Here is a 17,812-nt window from a genome sequence, read left to right on the forward strand (position 1 = left end):
AGGATCTGGCCTCTGCGTGTGACAGCAGCCCCCAGCTCCTGGCCGGGGTTTGCCTAGCTGTGTGCCGCTCATAGATGCTCAGCCCTTCTTGGAGAAAGAAGAGGGCATTAAATAATCCCTGCCTTGTCGTCCTTCATGGAATAACAGTATCTCGGTAGCACAGAAGCAGAGAAGAAAGCTTTTGCTGCAGTATTGGGGGGATGTATCTGAGCAAAGCAGGAGCAGTAAAGGGGTTGCCTATACAAAGCTGCATCAAGACCTGCAGCCTCACTGTCTTCTTCCCCTGGAGCCGTAGGTAGAACTGATGTCTCCTTAGTTCCTGGTGCTGTGGATGCCCAGGGAGAGGAAAATCATCCTGAGTCTTGCTCAGCTTTTCTTTAAAATAATTAACACCGAATACAACTTATTCTTGGGGACATACCTCTCCCACACATGCCTAAAGGACTTGAGTATTGCCCGAGAAGGAAATAAAAAGACATCTCACACTTTTCATCTCTTGCCTGATTTTGAAAGTCAGGATTTTTAGAATGTCTTGTGGAAGCCCTATCCTAGGGTGAAAGGCAATTAAATATAAATCATGAATTATTTCATAATATAAATTATGAACTATTTCATAAGGGAGGGGGGTATCTCCTAGGAAAAATGGATATGTCTGGACAACTGTTTTTGGTGAGATGACCTGGCACAAGAACTCTAGCAGCCTTATAACTCTCCATGTCAGCCTTGCCTTTCCCCAGCAGGGTGCAGGGCTGGCTGCTCTGCCAGCTGAAGGTTACCGCGAACCTTTACCTCTACATGGTCCCAGAGCTGTCTTGATTCAGTTAATGCTAATTTTCCATTGATGCAGTTGTAAAAAGGATGATTATATATTTTTTAAAAAGTGCTAAACCCATAAACTGTGTCAATTCTTTGAAGAAAAAGACTTTACTCATTAAAGCTAAATCATGCAGGTCCGATTCTACTTCCACTCCTAAAAATACCTTGGCACCGTGATCAAAGAATTCATATCAATTCTGCAACTTGTTCATTTTTACAGCAGTGCACAGAGAAAATCGAAACTGAATGTGTTATACTAGAGAAAGGACAGGTGAAATTTCAGCCACCGTGTATGCAGTTTACCGAGGGCAATGCGCTGTACGAATCTGAGCAGAAAATCGTGGTATTTTGTGAGAGGCATCCTTTGTGGAGCTAGATCTGTTTTTATAGTGGTTCCCAAATTGCAATTTCAGTGCCAGACATTGTAAAAGGTACGTGGAAATTGTTCCACTGTGTGTTACTAGTGACAGGTTGATGCCGATAAAAAGTGATGAGAGATGCTGAGGTTTAAAAATGGCTTTATGACCCCCAAAACTTTGGGAAATGTTAGTTTAATTGGTACAGTGCTTTGCTTTTTAAGCAGAACAGCTTTATTTGAATTTTGCTCATATAATCATTAGTAAAGTTCTCACTCATTGACTGCGTTTTGATGAATAAGGATACACAGGCTCAGATGATCAATTTCTGAGGCAACTTGCAGGAAAAATGACCAGAAAGGTCCCTGTTTGCACACACACCTTAATGCCCCCAAAGGAAAGAAAAGCAACAGACGAATTACACCTTCAGCTCAAGTCTCCACCTTATTGCTAAAAGTCTCATGAAAGACGGAAAAAACCCGAAGACCTGGGGCAAACTACCTCCTCTCCCCCTCGCTTTCGGCCGAGGGATTGGGAACATCCTCTGGCCAGGGTGAGACAGGCCCTCCTCCTCCTCCTCCTCCTCCTCCTCCTCCTCCTCCTCCCGTGGCACGCCCGGACCCGCAGCGCGGGAGGGACAGTGGCGGTCCCCGAGGGATGCTCGAGGGGTTCCTGCTGCCCGGGGGGGACACACGCCTGAAGCCTCCCCGTGGAGGAGAGGATGGAGATCCGCCTGACCCACGGCAAACCCGGGCAGCTCCTGCTTCCTTCCAGCTGCTCTTTTCTGTTTCTGGTTTGGGTGGGATTTTTTTTTTTTTTTTTTCTTTTTCCCCCGTTTGATTGAATTTCCGAGGCTCTTTGAGGCGGTCGCTGGAACAGCTCGTTTCGCTTGTACAAAATGCTTGTTCCCGCCGCTGTCCCGACGGAGAAGATGTTTCAGCAGCCGCTGAAGAGAAGGCAGGCCGGGCCGGGGATGCCCGGCTGCGGAGCATCGCTGCCCAGGGGGGGGGTCCCCGCAGGGGTCCCCTCCCTCCCCGCTCCTCCCCACCTCCAGGAGAGGTGGAAGAGAGGCAGGAGCTCTTCCCCAAAGGAAAATATCCCTGGGGCCAACCCTACCCCCCGGCCCAGCCAAGTCCCGCTCTCGGCTCGCAGCTCCATCTGCCTCTGCTCGCTGCCCGGAGATCACCCGGGGATTTTTCTGCCGCATCTCTGGGCTTGCACCCACCTCTCGGGGAGGCCAGCTCAGCCCTGGGTGGCGTGGAGCACCCCCACGCCCCCCGGGGAGCTCCCCATCTCCCGCCGCGGAGCCCCGACGGCCGCGGAGCCGCAGCGTCTCCCGCAGCCGCCGGTGGAGCCCGGAGGAGGGTCTGGCTACCTGTGCCGGTCATCGGGGGAGATAAATCCTGCCCGCAGGACACTCGGGCTTTTTTTTTTCTTTCTTTCTTCCTTTTTTTTTCTTTCTTTCTTTTTTTTTTTTTTTTTTCTTTTTTTCCCAAAGGCAAAAGAAAACGAAACAAACCGGGTTCCAGTTTCCAAAGAAGCGAGTAATAGTCCTGGGGGTCTCCTCGGTCGAGCCGATGGCCCGGGGGCTCTGGAAGGGACGGGGACGGCGGGGTGCCAGCCCCGGGAAGGTCCGGGCTGCTCGGCTCCGCGTCCGCGCTTGTGCAGCGCCGGCTACGGCGGGACCCGCGGCCCGACCGGGCAGCCGTCCGCGCTAAGGCGGCTTCTTCTCCCTTCTCCGCCGGTTTTCCAGACCGCTCCGTGCACCCAGGCTTGCACAGGCCGTCGGTGGCCGCCCGAGACCCGCTTTCCCCCGGGGGAAGCTGCCCCGTAGGGTCCGCTGCGGCGCGGGGGGCCCGGGGAAAGCGGGGCTGCCGGCTGCGGCCTCCTCCGGCTTCTCTTTTGCTACAGCCGAACACCTTTCGTTTCATTTTCGCAGGACGGGAGTTTCGGAGTGGAGGCACGGAGTTTTCCCCGGGGGAAGGCGGGCGAGTGGTCGGCCACGGTACGGCACGGCCATCCTCTTCCTCGGCCCGGGCCGTGAGGCTCCCCGCGGCTCACCGAGAGTCCTGCTGCCTTCTGGGGGCGAGGCTGGGGGGCAGCAGGTCCCTGGAGGCCCCCGAGGGCAGGTTCCCGGGGGGGCACGGCTGCAGATCCTCCTTACCTCGGAGCTCCCCGGAGGCCACCACACAGTCTTGCTCGAGGTCGTTGCTGTTGCCCGCGCCTCGCTTTTTGTCCTCTTCTTTCTTCCACTTCATCCGCCGGTTCTGGAACCAGATCTTGATGTGCCTCTCGGTCAAGTTCAACATGACGGCCAGCTCCACCCGCCGCGGCCTGGAGATGTACTTGTTGAAGAGAAACTCCTTCTCCAGCTCCAGCAGCTGCGCCCGGGTGTACGCCGTCCTCGTCCGCTTGTTCTCCTCCGGCTCCACCACGTAGGATCCCCCTGGAGAGAAGGCAGAGTCAGCCCCGGCCCCCCCGGCCGCCCCCTCGGGTTGGGGCCGGGGGGGGGGACACGTCCCCGCACCTCTACGCGGCGCGGAGGATACGCGGGGCACAGCGAGGCGGTGGTGGTGGCGACAGTTACGACTGCTGCTGGTTTATTTTATCCTAATTTAATTTTTTTTTTCTTATAATAATTTGGTCGAAGTTTTCAGGGAAGTGCCGTCCCTCAAGCCGGGACGGCTCAACCGTCACTGTTGGTGTGTCCCTGAAAGCTGCGAAGGGCTCCTGGATCCAGGGCCTGGCAATTGCTTAGATTCGCATGAAAGGGAAAGGGAAAGGGAAAGGGAAAGGGAAAGGGAAAGGGAAAGGGAAAGGGAAAAAGAAAAGGGAAAGGAAAAAGAAAAAGGAAAAGGAAAAGAAAAAGGAAAAGAAAAAGGAAAGGGAAAGGGAAAGGGAAAAAGAAAAGGGAAAAGGGAAAGGAAAAAGAAAAAGGAAAAGAAAAAGGAAAAGAAAAAGGAAAAGAAAAAGAAAAAAAAAAGAAAAAGAAAAAGAAAAAGAACTTCTTCTCCCCCAAAACCCAAAACCAAAACAAAACGGAAAAAAAACCCCAAAACAAACAAACAAAAAAGCCAACCAAAAACCCAAACCAAAGTAGTAATAATAATAATAATAATAATAATAACAATAACTACTTTCGTGTGTACCACACACACACAAGCAACAGAACGAAACATAATTAAAAAAAAAAAAAAAGGATAAATGTCACCTCTCCAGCAAACGACCTGGCGGAGAAGGCACCGGGCGGTGGCGGCGGGGTCCCGGGGAGGCGGCGGGCGGGGAACCCGACGGGCCCTCGCCGCGGGCACCCGGCGGCACAGACCGCAAAAAGTTGGGGGGAAAATCTCACGGAACGGGAGTTTTGAGCGCGGGGCAGCGTTCTCCGGGGATATCGCCACCGAGCAGCCCTGGGCCCGTGGAGGTTTCGCTCCTTCCCGGCCGCCGGGACCCCCCGCGGGAGGCAACGGGGGTGGGCGCCGGCGCGGCTGCCGGGTCGGGAGCGGGACCAGGGTGGGGAGCGGGACCGCAGCCCGTCCTTTTCGCCGGGTTAGTGAACCCTTGGATTTCTCGTTCCCGGAAACAGCGACAGGAGCGGGATCGCCATTCCCCACGCTGCCGCCGCCGTCCTGCGTGGGCTCTGGGGCGCGGGCGGTACCGGCGGCGGCAGCGAGAGGGGCCGGGGGTGGGCACAGAAACTCACGGCCGCTGTTGCCGAGGGCTGGGCACGGTTTTTGGTGGGGATATCATCTGTAGGGAACGGCGGTTTATGGAAACAGCCATTGCAAGAGAGCTACGCCAGCTCCCCCGCCTCTCACCTTCCTGCTCCCACGATTTTATACATGTAATGTTTAGAAATATAAACCTACGTATATAAACTTATGTGCGTGTATATATATTTAAAGATATGTATTAAAAAGACATGTATATACATAAAAATGTTTGTAAATACAAACCTATGTATATACACCTACGTGTATATACATTAAAATATGTATTAAAATAAACGTTTATGCATAAAAGTGTTTGTAAAAACAAACCTCTGTACACACACGATGCGTGTGTAGGGAGCTGAAAAAAACCTTGTTCTGTTACGGTAAGTAAACTAGTGCTACCGGGAAGGCGGAACACCGGGGGTCTCCTCAGCGGCTTCTCCGGGTGCCTTTCCCTGGCAATAAAAAGGCAAAGCCCCGCAGAATCCGTGGTCGCCCAAACCCCAAGGGTTTCCATAAAAAAAATATAAATCCTTAGGCTATATAGTTTGCAATACATACCCTACAAAACATCCCTGGGTTTGGCTACGAGGGTGGCATAGCCCTGTGCCCCTTTCGCTGTCCGGGCGAGGGGAACGGCCCGGTGCCTGCGTGTGCTTGCACACACACCGCATGCAACGTGGAATGGTGCAGCACAGCCCTTGCCTGGACCTCCCGGGAGAAGTGGGAAGGAGAGGGAAGAGTTTTCCGCTTTTACCGGAAAAGTTTCGTTTTGCTGCTCGTTTTGTCATTCCTTGGGTACAGGAGACAGAGAAAAAAAGGGGTAGCTCGAGAGTTTGGCTTTATCTTTTTTTTTTTCCTTTTTTTTTTTTTTTTAATTCCCGAACTTCACTCAACCCAAGGAAAACGATCTGATTTTGCCTCCACAACCACCCCCCCAGCCCCGGCACAATATCTGCCGCCGAGTCTGCGGGCGTGGGGCAGCGCTCCTCTCCCCAGCGGAACCGCCTCCCCCCCTCGGTCCGCCCCATGCAATTCCCAAACTACTTCGTGGCGATTTTAATACTCCAGTCCTTTTTTCAACTGTCTATTTGAACAAAGCCATTAATATAATATTTGCCGTATAGGCGTGACAAAGGCGCGGGACACGATAACATTGTGCAGGCAGAGACAGAAATATTGTTGGGCAGCGGAACTTTCTGCCTAGATAGAGTTTCTTCCCCTCGCTGGCAGCTCGGTTTCGTTTGTGCATTGTTTCCCCTGCCCTGGGTTTTCACCTGGAAAGGTGCGATTACGCCTAAAACCCACCGACAAGCAGGAGGGGGGCCGGGAGGGGAGATGGGCTCTGCCCCCCCCCCCCGGGTACCGGGGAGACCCGAGAGGCAGCGGAGAGGAGCAAGGCGGCTGCCCCAGGGGTTTCGGGGGCTGCTCCGCGGCTTGCAGGGATGGCGCGGGGGGGGGGGGGGGGGCAGCTTGGCCGTACCCTGCCCTTGCAGCCCTGCCTGCCCCTTCCCCGCCCGCTCCACCTCGGGGGTGTCTCCGCGCCCCCGGCCCTCCGTCCCCGCGCGGAGCTCACCGCACCCGCGGAGCGGCCGCACACCCCCCCCCCCCCCCCCCCGGCTCTCGGCGAGGCAGCAGCGCCCGGGACGCATTTGCACGTCGGCCCGACTTGGCGACGATGGGTTCGTTGGTGAAAAATAAGTCGTTAATAATTGCTCAGGGCTCGGGCAGTGCGGGGAGCGGCGGACGGCCGGTTCCCACCCCGGCGGTCTACCCGACGGTAGCAGCCCCACAGCGGTGGGTCTTGAGGGGCTGGCAGCGGGGGGAACGTCCCGGGGAAACGACCCTCCGGGACCTCTCCACGCTACCCCCGAGCGGCGGGAGCAGGAGCGGTGCTGGGGAGGGTTCCCGCCCGCCGAGAGGGAGAGAAGCGGCGGGGCAGAGGCAGAAGGAGGCGGCGGAGCTTACCGGTCCACTGTCCCCTCCAGGCGTGCGATTTGGTGGATTTCATCCAGGCGAAAGGCACCTGCACTCGGGGCTCCTCTATCGGCCCCGTGTCCCCCCCGTCTGCGAAAGGCAGCGCGTCCTGGTGGGGAGGAGGAAGATGAGGGTGGTGGTGGTGATGGTGATGAAGGTGAGAGACCCCGGCATCTTCGGTGATGGGGGGCACCTCGTAAGGTGAAACGTCTGGCGGGCTGCCTTGCTCGAGAGCCCCTAAGGCGCTGGGGTAAGGAGCCTGCTGCCTGCCCATGTAAAGGCAAGCGGGGGGGCTGGGGTTGAAATCCTGCGCCTGGGCTCTCTGAAACGCGCACGACTCCTTGTAGAGCTGCGCCGAGGCGTAATACTGCTCCTCCGCGTTCATGGCGAGCGGGGCCGGGGCGTGGGGCGGCGGCGGCGGGGCGGGGGGGTGTGGGTGGGTGGGTGGGTGGGTGGGGGGGGTGTTGTCTCGCAGCTTTAGGGACACATAGGGCTGCTCCAGCTCCCGGTGCCCGGGATGCCTCTTTGACAGCTCGCCGCCCCGTCGGGTCCCACCGCCCTGCCCGGCTCCCTCTGCCTCCCCATAGGCGCCGCTCCCCCCACGTGAGTCCTCCCGCAGCCCTCCGGGGCGGGGCGCGACCCATAAGAGGCCACCCGGGGTGGGCCCTGTCCCGCAACCCCCTTCCCTTTAACAAGGGCAGGACCGGGGACATCATCCCCCCCACACACCCCCGAACCCCGCTCCGACCCCGCCGCGGGGTGCCGCTCCTCGCTTTGCGGCCAGGAGTCCCGCCGCGGGGGGTTGCGGGGTCCGGGAGGGGGGCGATCCGGGAGGGATGGCTCCTAAATCCACCTTTTTCTTCCCCGCTCCGCTTGCCCAAGGGCTGCTCATCCCCCAGCCCCGACCCCCGGGCTCAGGAAAAAACCCTCGGGGGTGGTGATGGGGCGGGGGGGGGGGGGGGAGACACTGCTCCTGGAGGGGTTTGGCAGCAGGGCACTTTTGGCTGCGGGGGCATCTCGGGCAGGGATGCGGGTGTCCGGGTGCGCCCGGGGAGGGGGGGGTCGTTCCCTCGGGGGGGCCCCGTGTGCTGGAGCCCTGGGAGCAGGCAAAGACCATTTCGCTGCCCGCTGCCCCCCCCCCCCTCTTCCCCGGGGGGGATGCGGCCGGTGGGGACCACAATGCTATCTACCAGAGCGAGCGATAGGCAGCGGATTGTTTGCCCAAAGGGTAAATTTGGGAGCCTTCCCCGCGGCTTGGGCTGCAATGTGTTGACCCTCGGAGATAATCTGCTCCGAGCTGGTGCCGGTTGACTTGGTGACGAGGCTATGAGGAGGCGGAGAGCTACCGAAAGGGACAAAGATCATTTATTTCCCTGCCTCCCTGCGTTCGGCCCGCCCGTCGGGGTGCGCACCCAACGCTCCGTCTCGGGCGGCCGTGGGGAGCAGCTCGATGGGCCCGCTGCGGGTGGCTCGGCTCGGCTTGGCTCAGGTAAGCCCAGCCTGGCTTGGTTCGGCTCGGCTAAGCCCAGCTTGGCTTGTCCGATGGTGATACATCCCCTGAGCTGGCGGGGCAGGAGGCTGCCGGTACCTGGCTCCTGCCCCCGGTTCCGTGGGATCATAAACCCGCCCGGTCCATTACACTTAAAATGAGTTTCCGCTCTGAACCCACGCCGGTCCCTCGTCTCTGAGAAAGCACACCGAGCCTTTGATTCAATATTGAGCCATTAAGCGATTGCTCTCCCAAGCCATTTAACAGCAGCTCTTATGGATAAATAAACAAAAAAGGCTGTAAACCAATTATAGCACGGATAGTGAAAAAGTATTTTATTAGTGGGAATTACCGATAGACATCGCTGCTGCTCAGGCTCGCCCCCCTCCCGGTGCCCTCCCTCTCCATCCCCTGGCATGCCGGGCGAGGTATGAGCCCTGCCCGGGGCTCGCAGCCGGTGTGTGGCCGGGGGGGGATGCGCTAGGCCAGGCCAGCTCCCTTAGAGGTGGGTTGTCCACCCCAGCCCAGCACCCACAATGTCTCCCCTGAGGTCTCTTGCAGGCGCGGGTGTCCTTTGGTCCGGCGACTTTTTGTGCACCGACCCCAGGCCAGCACCCCCAGCCCCTTCCCCAGCGAGCTGCTCCCCGGAACATTTACAGCCCCGGGTTTTCCACGGGGAACAGGCACGGACAAACAAACGCGAGGCCATAAAACCCAGAGCAAATTGATTCATCTCCAGGGAGGACCATTACTCGGTGTCTTAATGCGGTCCTCTCTCTATAACGAACGTTTCTAAATAGAGCAAACACTTCCCCCCTCCAAAGTAAATGAATTTCGTATAATTTACAGCTAATTCTCTTTCATTCTGCCTGCGTGAGCAGGCGATAAGGGTATGCTTTGCCGTGCTAACAACAAGACGGCGAGCTGCAGTGCAGGAAAAGGGCCCCGCTGGCTATCCTGGCGCTGGGGACCCCAGCCAGAGGTTCACAAGGTGGGGAGCTGAGCCCAGGGATCACCGCTGCCTGCCTCCTCCTCCTGGGATGCAGTCACTGAGATCTGGCCGAGGAAGCCCTTCCACAGCTGTGGGTTCCCAGGTAAAGCCTCTGAACTCTGGGTGGGTCCCACCCCAGTGCCCACTTGGTGTGGGAAATGGGTGCTGGAGGAGGCAGGTGGGAGCGATGGGAATGGCCCCGCTCGCCCCAGCACCGGGCTCTGCAGACACCGCGGTGCTGACTCAAGGCAAAAGTCCAGTCACCCCATACCCTCTCCCTAAACGGCATCCATACGCATCGCCTCGGGCAGTCGCAGCAGGGTATGCACGTGAGATACCACAGCCAGATCTTCTCCCAAACTCCCAGAGTTTTCTGCTCCAGGGATTTCCTAAGCCACGTGGATGTTATAGTCCTCAGTTGATTCTTCCACATCTTAAGTCTTCCCTGAAACCTTACTTAAACTTTTGCCTCCCACCACCCTGTGGCAAAGTGTTCCCCAGATGAACTGCCGCTGTGTGAGGCTCTGCCACCCTTTGCTGACCTTGCCCCTGCCTGCCTTTAATCAGTCCTAATTCTCCAACTAGAAGACCCTTGAGATGGCTCCATGTAAGAAATTAAAAGGTGTGGCGCTGCCTCTTTAGCTCGTATGTGGAGCCTGTGAGGCCAGCAGCACCTGAACACTTTGAAGAGTGAGCCCCGGGACTCCTGCACACACACTGTCGTCTCCCGGTTGAGAACTTACCCTGCCCTGACTCCTCGAGTCTGTGGTTTTGGCAGGTGTGGAGTGACAAGAAACTTGGCCACGCTCAGTCCACAGGTAACTGTGCAAAGAAAAGGCGGCTGAGACAAACATGTTTATTCCCACTGATAAACATACAACAGAGTTTTAACCATTGAAAACAGAAAAGAAAAGTAAGGGACGTGTTGCACACTAGAACAAATTAACAACGGGTTGAGCAGAATCTCTGTCACCTTAAAGCCTGGCTGGGTATATGCTGCAGTTCAGGTGGAGGTCCTGTACTTTACCTGCAGTAGGAAGTTTTTATGGAAGCCCCCAAAGATCTTGGGGATATTTATGGCTGCCACATTTAGATCACCCAGCTTCGTCCACGGAGCTGGAAAGCTCACACTTCCAGCTCTGCATTGCGTCTGATTCGTGAGCATGGTCCCACAACCATGAATCCAGTCATAGGTCATGCTGGAAACAACCCCAGTAGATCCAGGTTGTTTCCTCTAACAGCACTTTGCTCCTTTGAGATGATTTTTCTGGACAACTCAATGGTCTCATTAAAGTTGCAGTGAGAATCTACTTAGAAGATAAATACTTATAGCAAGTTTGTTATTCCAAGACATTAAACAAAAATGAGTCCTTAAGTCTGTATCAGTAACTGAAGGATGATGGTGGTAGCAGCAGTGTTAAGTAGAACAGGCGGGTTGTAATTATCCTCACCACAAGTGCAGGAATTCAAATACTCGAGCACCAGTAACAAATGTTTCAAGTACTCAGCTGTTGCCGTCCTACGGTAAGATCACACAATAACCACCCTGCAGTACTTGAATTACCATATTAGATTCAAGTATGTTTTAAGGACTTGTTAAGACCTGATCGTATTCCTTTAGCTTGGTGTCTGCCTGGCAGAGAAGAGGTTGTGTGCACAGTTAACCCTTATTCCATGTTCTATGAAGCCTAAAACTTTACAATATAATCCGAATGTGTCTGAGTGCCCACGGGTTTGGAAAGCCAAGCCACATACCTAAGGTCATATCTATGCAGTTTTAAAATGTATGCCAACATATACAACATGCCTCCTGAAATTCAATGGCATTTTCAATTATCTTACCTTTAAATGGTTAATTTAGGAGCTTAACGTGAGTCACTGTACTTTGACAGTCTTGTCCACTTCTTCCCCAGTAGTGTCTGACAGACATCACTGCAGGCTGCTGAGATCAGTGAAATGTAAAACCATCTGGACACAGTATTTTTTTTTTCCCCTAGGATAGGTGGCAGGAACATTTTGTTTGCCTTTCAATGCAAATAATTTGTGAACCCCTACTCAATTAGTTCCCTTTCCTGCTATGACCGATGGTAGTTTCATCATTCCTCCCACCTCCCTGGCTGTCAAACTAGACTATAAAATAGTAAGGAGTACAGTTCAGCCACAATTCCTTATAGTAATCTGGTTTGATTTTCTGCATCTGCATAGTATTTAATGACTTCTCAGTGGTGAACTGCTTTCCTGCAATCCACATTTAGACAGAAAAGAGGTACTGAAGGTGAGTGGAACATACTCAAAACAATCTCTTTTTCTCTCCCATCTGTTCTCAAACCAACAGGGAAACTGTATCCATGGCAAGGGCTGGCAGTGGGAGAAGGAGAAGTTGACTGGGAAACAGAGCTTTCCCAGGGATTGATTTTTAACCCCCCCCCCCCCCCCCCCCCCATGGCTGTATCTAGCAGAAAGGTAACCTTTCACAAAGCTGGTTAATAATCAATAACCATGGGAAAACAAAGCTGTCTTTCCCTTTTAGCACTAACGATAAAAACGAGAGCACGAACTATTCCACCTGCCTTAAAGTAACACTGGTTCATCAGCTTTTTTTTTTGGCAAGAAGATTTTTTTGGTCTCTGAGCGATTCTGCATTCGCACACGGCAACTTCAGTTTGCTCTTCCCACCACGCATCAGCTTCTTCACACCGTAGGCGTGAGCCACAGCTTGAGCTGCAGGAAGACATGTTTACATAAGCTGTTTTGAGTAAGACCTTGTCCAGGAAATATGTAGGAAAGTTGCCTTGAGAAAGGCTGAGAGTAGAAGAGGACCTTATATGCGTAGTCTCTTTTCACACTTTCTCTTTTACACCTTTTAATTTTCTTCCCATCCCCCCCGACATTCATAATTTCATCTCCTGGTAGGAATATTGCCTATCACCAGGGAAGCACAATTTCATTGCCTTGTAAGAAGAGTTGAGGAATTACTTTAAAATCCTGTGAACCTTTCCACTGAAAACAAAGCAATTTCATGTTGTGTCTGCCCCACACAACTTTCTATTTTCTACTTCATGTTTATTATACCAGATAAGAGTAGAAAAAAAAATATATATTTAGATAGTTACAGATAGACGAATTCAGGGCAGAACTATAACCCAGACTGAACTCTTCCTCACGTCCCTTGCCTGCTTGATCTTTCCCCTAGACCCCAGGCTCTTTGGGGCAGGGCAGGTTTTGGGCTCAGCCGGAGCCTGGCCGCACAGGTAGCACCTGGCAGTTCTCACCATAGCCCTCCCCTTTTGTTTGTCCTTTTTAACTTTGCCGGACTTCAACCATTTGGGCTGAAATTTTCCATTCTGTATCTCTGCCTCTCACCAAACATGTGGGGAAACTTTCCTTAAAATTGTTTGGACGATATGGAAGCGAAGCTGGGAAATGGTGACGCACTGGAGCTGGCTGCATGGGGAGGGTGCGGAGTCGCTGGCTTTGCAAGTCTCTGAAAACAACGGATGTATGGCTGATCCCGAACTGGAGTAGAGGACTGGAATACCTGACATCTGGAGACAGCAACCCCACACAGAATTTTCCTGCCCTCTTTTCTTTGCTGCTGTGTTTCTTTGCCGGATTTAAGTACGTTAGAAGTCCTGCTGGGATGTCATCCCACAGTAATGTCCCTCCAGACCAATGTCTCTGCTCAAAGCTGCCTACATTTAGTCAAACTCTGGACTGTCGCACATCACGCAGGCTCCAAGATATGTCTTAAAACTTAGCAGTTAAGCCCTTTACAACTTCTTGCTACAGTGAGCATATCCCTGCCCTGGGCCTCAGGACTGAATGAGAGCTCACTGCGTTGCACTCGTGGTATCGAGCTCAGGAGCTGAAAAGCTGGGAGATGTTCCTAACGTTCCGTCCTCCAGCCCTGGACAGTGTGGAGGAGGAAGGTGGTTTATGCAGAGGACACATGAGACGCTCACCCTGCAGAAGAAAGGAGTTTGAAGGTCTAGGTTTGGGCGTACTCCCAGCTCAGCGCTGGGTGAGAACCAGGAATACACCAGCCTGACCTTTTTCCCCTCCCCTGTCCCTGCCCACAGGGATAAATACGGGTGTAGGAGCCAGGAGAGAAGGAGGGTGTGCTCTCACCAGCTCTCGGCCCCGGTGGGAAGCAGGACCTGGGTTGCGCTGCTGGGTGCCCCAGCAGTTCTGACCAAAGGGGAGATAGTGTAACCTTAATGAATCTCTTGGGCTGAACTTCCCAGAAAGGGTTTCCAGCTGCAAACGCCTTGTTTTTCTGCGTGACTGGTCTGCAGCAGCTTGAGGTACTCCCAGGAGAACGGGAAGGTTTTGGGGAGTCTGGTTGTGAACACCCAATGCCACGAGAACTGGGCTCTGGAAGTGTCTTGACCCCCTCCAGTGCTGTCCACGCAAGCTTCTTCTGAGCTGGTGGGTCCAGTAGCACTTCTGAGCACTTCAACTAGGCACTAAGAATTAGTGGAGACTTTTTAACTTAATCCCACTTGATCTAACGTGGATTTCAGAAGGTACTTACATGGTTATGCAATGATTGACATCCATCTGAAAAATCAGGGCACCAGATTTCATTCTCCCCTCCGTCAACCTCTCAGAGCCCACAGAGGGAGGTGCTAGGAAGGAACCCACGAGGAAACCCACCTCCCTGTCCTCCAAGAACGGGTGTAATAAAACCTGCAGTGAGTAAGTCTTGGACTCAAGGACCTCAGGAGGGAAAGTAGAACAAATGCAGAATTGATTTAACTGGGCTTTGTCTATAACATGTTGTAAGAGAAGAGTCTTGGGAAGGAACAGGAGGAGGGCAGGAGGCAAAATGCCATCTCACAGAGTATATAGACAGCAGCATCACTTGAAGCTGTTCAGTCTACTTCCTTGCTCAGATTTCCTTGCCTGTGTAATACACTGCAATGAGCCTAATTCTTATGTTCATCCAACAAGGGAGGAGAAATTTATCTACGCTTTACATGTCCAATCAGTTATTAACACAGATTGAATTTTAAATGTTTAAATAAATATCTATTTTTTTAATTAAGAGGCAACTGCCCTCTGAAAACTTTTTAGGACCTCTTGGGTTTTAAAAAATTAAGGAAAAGAAAATAGCATTTTCTCACAGATAATTCACAAACACGAAAGTAAGCAGAACTAATTAAATAATATGGATTGCTCATTTGGTCAGCTGCAGTGACCACTGTTTTCCTTGTGTGTATAAAATAATCCAAATATTTGTTGTGCAGTGTAACATCTATTAGCTTGCTTATTTCTTTATAATATAATGTTTCAAGTGCAATTTAGTCATGCTAAGGATCCATGTAGCCTCAAATATCTCCACTTATCTGCAACACTCCTCTGCTTGCCTTTCTTGCTCCTTGCCTTGCACTTGCCTTCCCTTCCCTCACTTTCTGTTTCACTTGCTTTCTCTTTCACTTTCTCTTTCTCCATCATTATCTTCTTAATTATATTTCCATCTAGTATTTCCCAGTCCCTTATTTATATATTTATTTCCTTGTCTTTGTATCCTATTTCTGTTCAGTATTTATATCTGTATAACACTTGCAAGTTAAGTCTAGCTCAAGTTTGAAAAGTTGTGATTTAAGCCCACAATTACATAGCACACCAGAAAAAACAATCAGTACCTTTATGGAGCAGTGATGAACTGTACACACATAATGGGTATAAATTTGCACATTTAACTGAAAGCTCGACTAGATTTTCATTCTCTTAACGATGCACGTAGGTTTTATTGCTCCTTACCTGCACACTGGAAAGCACATTGTCAGAGCTTGAAATGATTTTATGTACCTCAACAGCACCTGATTTAATGCATCAGCTGACAAGGACAAAGACATTGATTAAATGTCCTGCCTCAGGTGTCCAGAAGGCTGGAAAAGGCTGTCTCCTCAAAATGACCAGTGGAACTCCACCCTGTAATCATTAACTCAGCATTTGGTCCAAGCCCTAAGAATAAGAGGCTTTAAAAAGTAGTAGTCAGAAAACACTCGGTGTGATTTAGGAGACTAATTGGTTTTGTCCATTGATGGAGAGTCGAATGGGAAGAGTCTCTCCCGGCCGGTAAGGAATGCATTGGGCATTTGGTCCTTGGAAGGGCACCTCTGGACTCAGCAAGGGGGTATGGAGCCCAAGGGTGCCCGGTGAGCGCAGAAGGGTTTGCGGGGGGGATTGTAAAACAGTCGAGCTGGAGTTAATATGGAAAGACAGAGGGAAGAAGAAATTCCAGTCTGGTTACTCTCCGTTCATTTGGATTTGTGAAAGCCCTGGGCTGTCCCGTGCTGACTCTTGACGCAGGCGGTCTCTGCACTGCCAAGGAACGGATTAACGCTTGAGCCAGCGGTGAGAGGCTCTGCTGGGTTTTAAACTTTAAAATGCCGCTTGGTGGGCTTCAACAGAGCAACACCTAGCCACCGGGTTTCTACCCAGGCATGACCACTAGATCTTTTGATTTAAGGCTGTTCCCCTATATTGCATCTACAATGGTTTTTCACAGTCTATAAAATCCACATGGGTTGCAGAAACCTTAGTGAGAGTAATTTCATCGTAGCAACTGAAGGAAGTGAGACGCCATGTTTTAGTAAAGAAGCTTTCAGAAGCCCCACAGCCATGTGGCCTCAACCTCAGCTCAACCTAGGAGACGACCTCCTCTCGGAGTAACGCACAGTCCAAAGACCCAGAGCAGTCCAAGGCAGACAGAGGCTCAGGGGAAGGCAGGCACCTGCCCCAAGAAATAACCCCAGTGAAAGACTCCGGGTCTCCCACCCTTGGCTGGTGTCCTATGAAAAGATCACTGCCTCCCCCGCCACTGTGGTTAGGAAACCTCCAATCAAATAAATTAGTGCTACAATTGCCAAAATCAGCCTCTTAAAATAAATGATCCTCTTGTGAACCTCAAATGAAATCAACTATTTCAGTGGTCAACTCATTCGTGCAGCAGTACCGTTAATATGGTTGTCTAATTTATGGAGTAGCCAGGTTCTGGTTAACAGTGCAAGAGGGAGTAAGAAGGCAATTAGTGGTCTATTTTCTATGCACATTGGAGCAGAAACCTGTATATAAAGGAAGTTCTTCTGGCAGGCGCAGCATGCTAAAAAGCTTTCACCTAAAACTATATAGCCTGGCAAACAATATAAAAAAGTAGATTGCCCAATAAACAAATAATGTATCAGCCATTTATACAAAACCATACTACTTAGACTCTTCAAGCTTGAAACGACTGTGTATTTTTTCCCCATTAAAATGTTGTGATGGCCTATGCATAAATTGTTTTAAATTCAGATTTGATACCGCTGTGTTTTCAAAGCCTAGATGGATTTAATACTTTTCCCAAGACAAAGCATTAGCTCTGGGTGGATGTGGAAACAGCTCCAAGGATTTCCTTCCCCTCTGGAGCCGCGATGTGCGGGGCCAGCACCCTCCAGGGCTCTGGTGCCCTCGTGGGACCCGAGCGGGAGTGATGGAAGGGATTTTGATGGCAAAAATCTCTGCTGGAGGTGAGGCCACACTGCAAACACCCGCTCCCCCCTTCCCTGTGGTTTCACTCAAGCTCCTCATACCTTTTTTATCAGGGTAGACTTGGACACTCTGGGAGCGCAAGGGGAAGAGGGATCCACATTAGTATTCAGCAAAGCAAAACGCCTGTTCTCCCTCTTGCCGTCCAGTGGCTTCCACCTGCACCACGCGCTGCTTCCCACCTCAGCCACCCCTCTCAAACCAGGCCCTGGCACCGGTCCGTCTGCCTCCAGGTCTCTGCCTCGCCACAGCCTCTTTTTTTGCCCAGGGCTCTGCGTGTTCCCAGCGTACAGCTGCAAAGGTTTTAATCCCTCCTTGGTGGGAGCAGCAAGGCTGGGCTCTGGGGGGTGCCGGCTGCAAAGCCGCATGTTTTTTCCCCAACTTTTTCCCTGTCGGGCAGGACCAGGCAGCCAGCAAAGCCCTTCGGAGACAACATCGGAGCCGTGCTCAGGAAAGGCAAAGGGCATCTGCTAAACGCTGGCTCAACATGGGCAGCAGGCAGACGGACGCAATGTGTTCAGCGCACGAGTCTTCACCCATCACAAAGGCACCAGCTTACACTGGCTTGGACATCTGTAGTTATGTGAGCAAAATCCTGCCTATGTGTCTTGTTGTTTTAACGTTGTATTATCTGCTTATGAAGAGGCATGGACAGCACGCTTGTGCTTCGGTGCTCGGAGAGAAGGAAGAGGGGGGAAGTTGTGCCCAAAGCCCTTAATCCGTTTCTAAACACTGCCATTATCGCAGCAACAGCCTGATACGAGCGTGACGTGCAAGGTGCGTATTCTATCAGGCCGCTCTCACGTCCCTCGCTCGCCTGCTTTCCAGCCCACAGACACTCAGGACCGTGCCTGGAGCGTGAGCCGTGCCGGCCGGTCGGCATGTTCTCAGGGGAACCGAGCAAAACTCCTGCCTGCTTCTTACAGAGGTCACG

The 17,812-nt window shown here is 52.5% G+C and overlaps 1 protein-coding gene across 1 annotated transcript; it reads right to left on the reverse strand.

The window, feature by feature from the left end:
- Positions 1 to 3,229: 3,229 nt before the first annotated feature.
- Positions 3,230 to 7,247, reverse strand: PDX1 (pancreatic and duodenal homeobox 1). The gene is made up of 2 exons (XM_030042803.2): positions 6,854 to 7,247; positions 3,230 to 3,618 (listed from the first exon to the last, which is right to left on the reverse strand). Exons 1-2 carry the CDS (start codon positions 7,245 to 7,247, stop codon positions 3,230 to 3,232), a joined length of 783 nt encoding a protein of 260 aa, XP_029898663.1.
- Positions 7,248 to 17,812: the final 10,565 nt, after the last annotated feature.

Source organism: Aquila chrysaetos, chromosome 19, assembly GCF_900496995.4.
Source record: "Aquila chrysaetos chrysaetos chromosome 19, bAquChr1.4, whole genome shotgun sequence".
Taxonomy (NCBI): Eukaryota; Metazoa; Chordata; class Aves; order Accipitriformes; family Accipitridae; genus Aquila; species Aquila chrysaetos.

Bases quoted from the DNA above. Each gene is read 5' to 3' on its own strand.
- PDX1 (XM_030042803.2), bottom strand. From the start codon at position 7,247: ATGAACGCGGAGGAGCAGTATTACGCCTCGGCGCAGCTCTACAAGGAG. The intron at 3,619-6,853 runs GTAAGCTCCGCC...CCTTCTCTCCAG, and splicing joins CTGGAGGGGACAGTGGACCG to GGGGATCCTACGTGGTGGAG.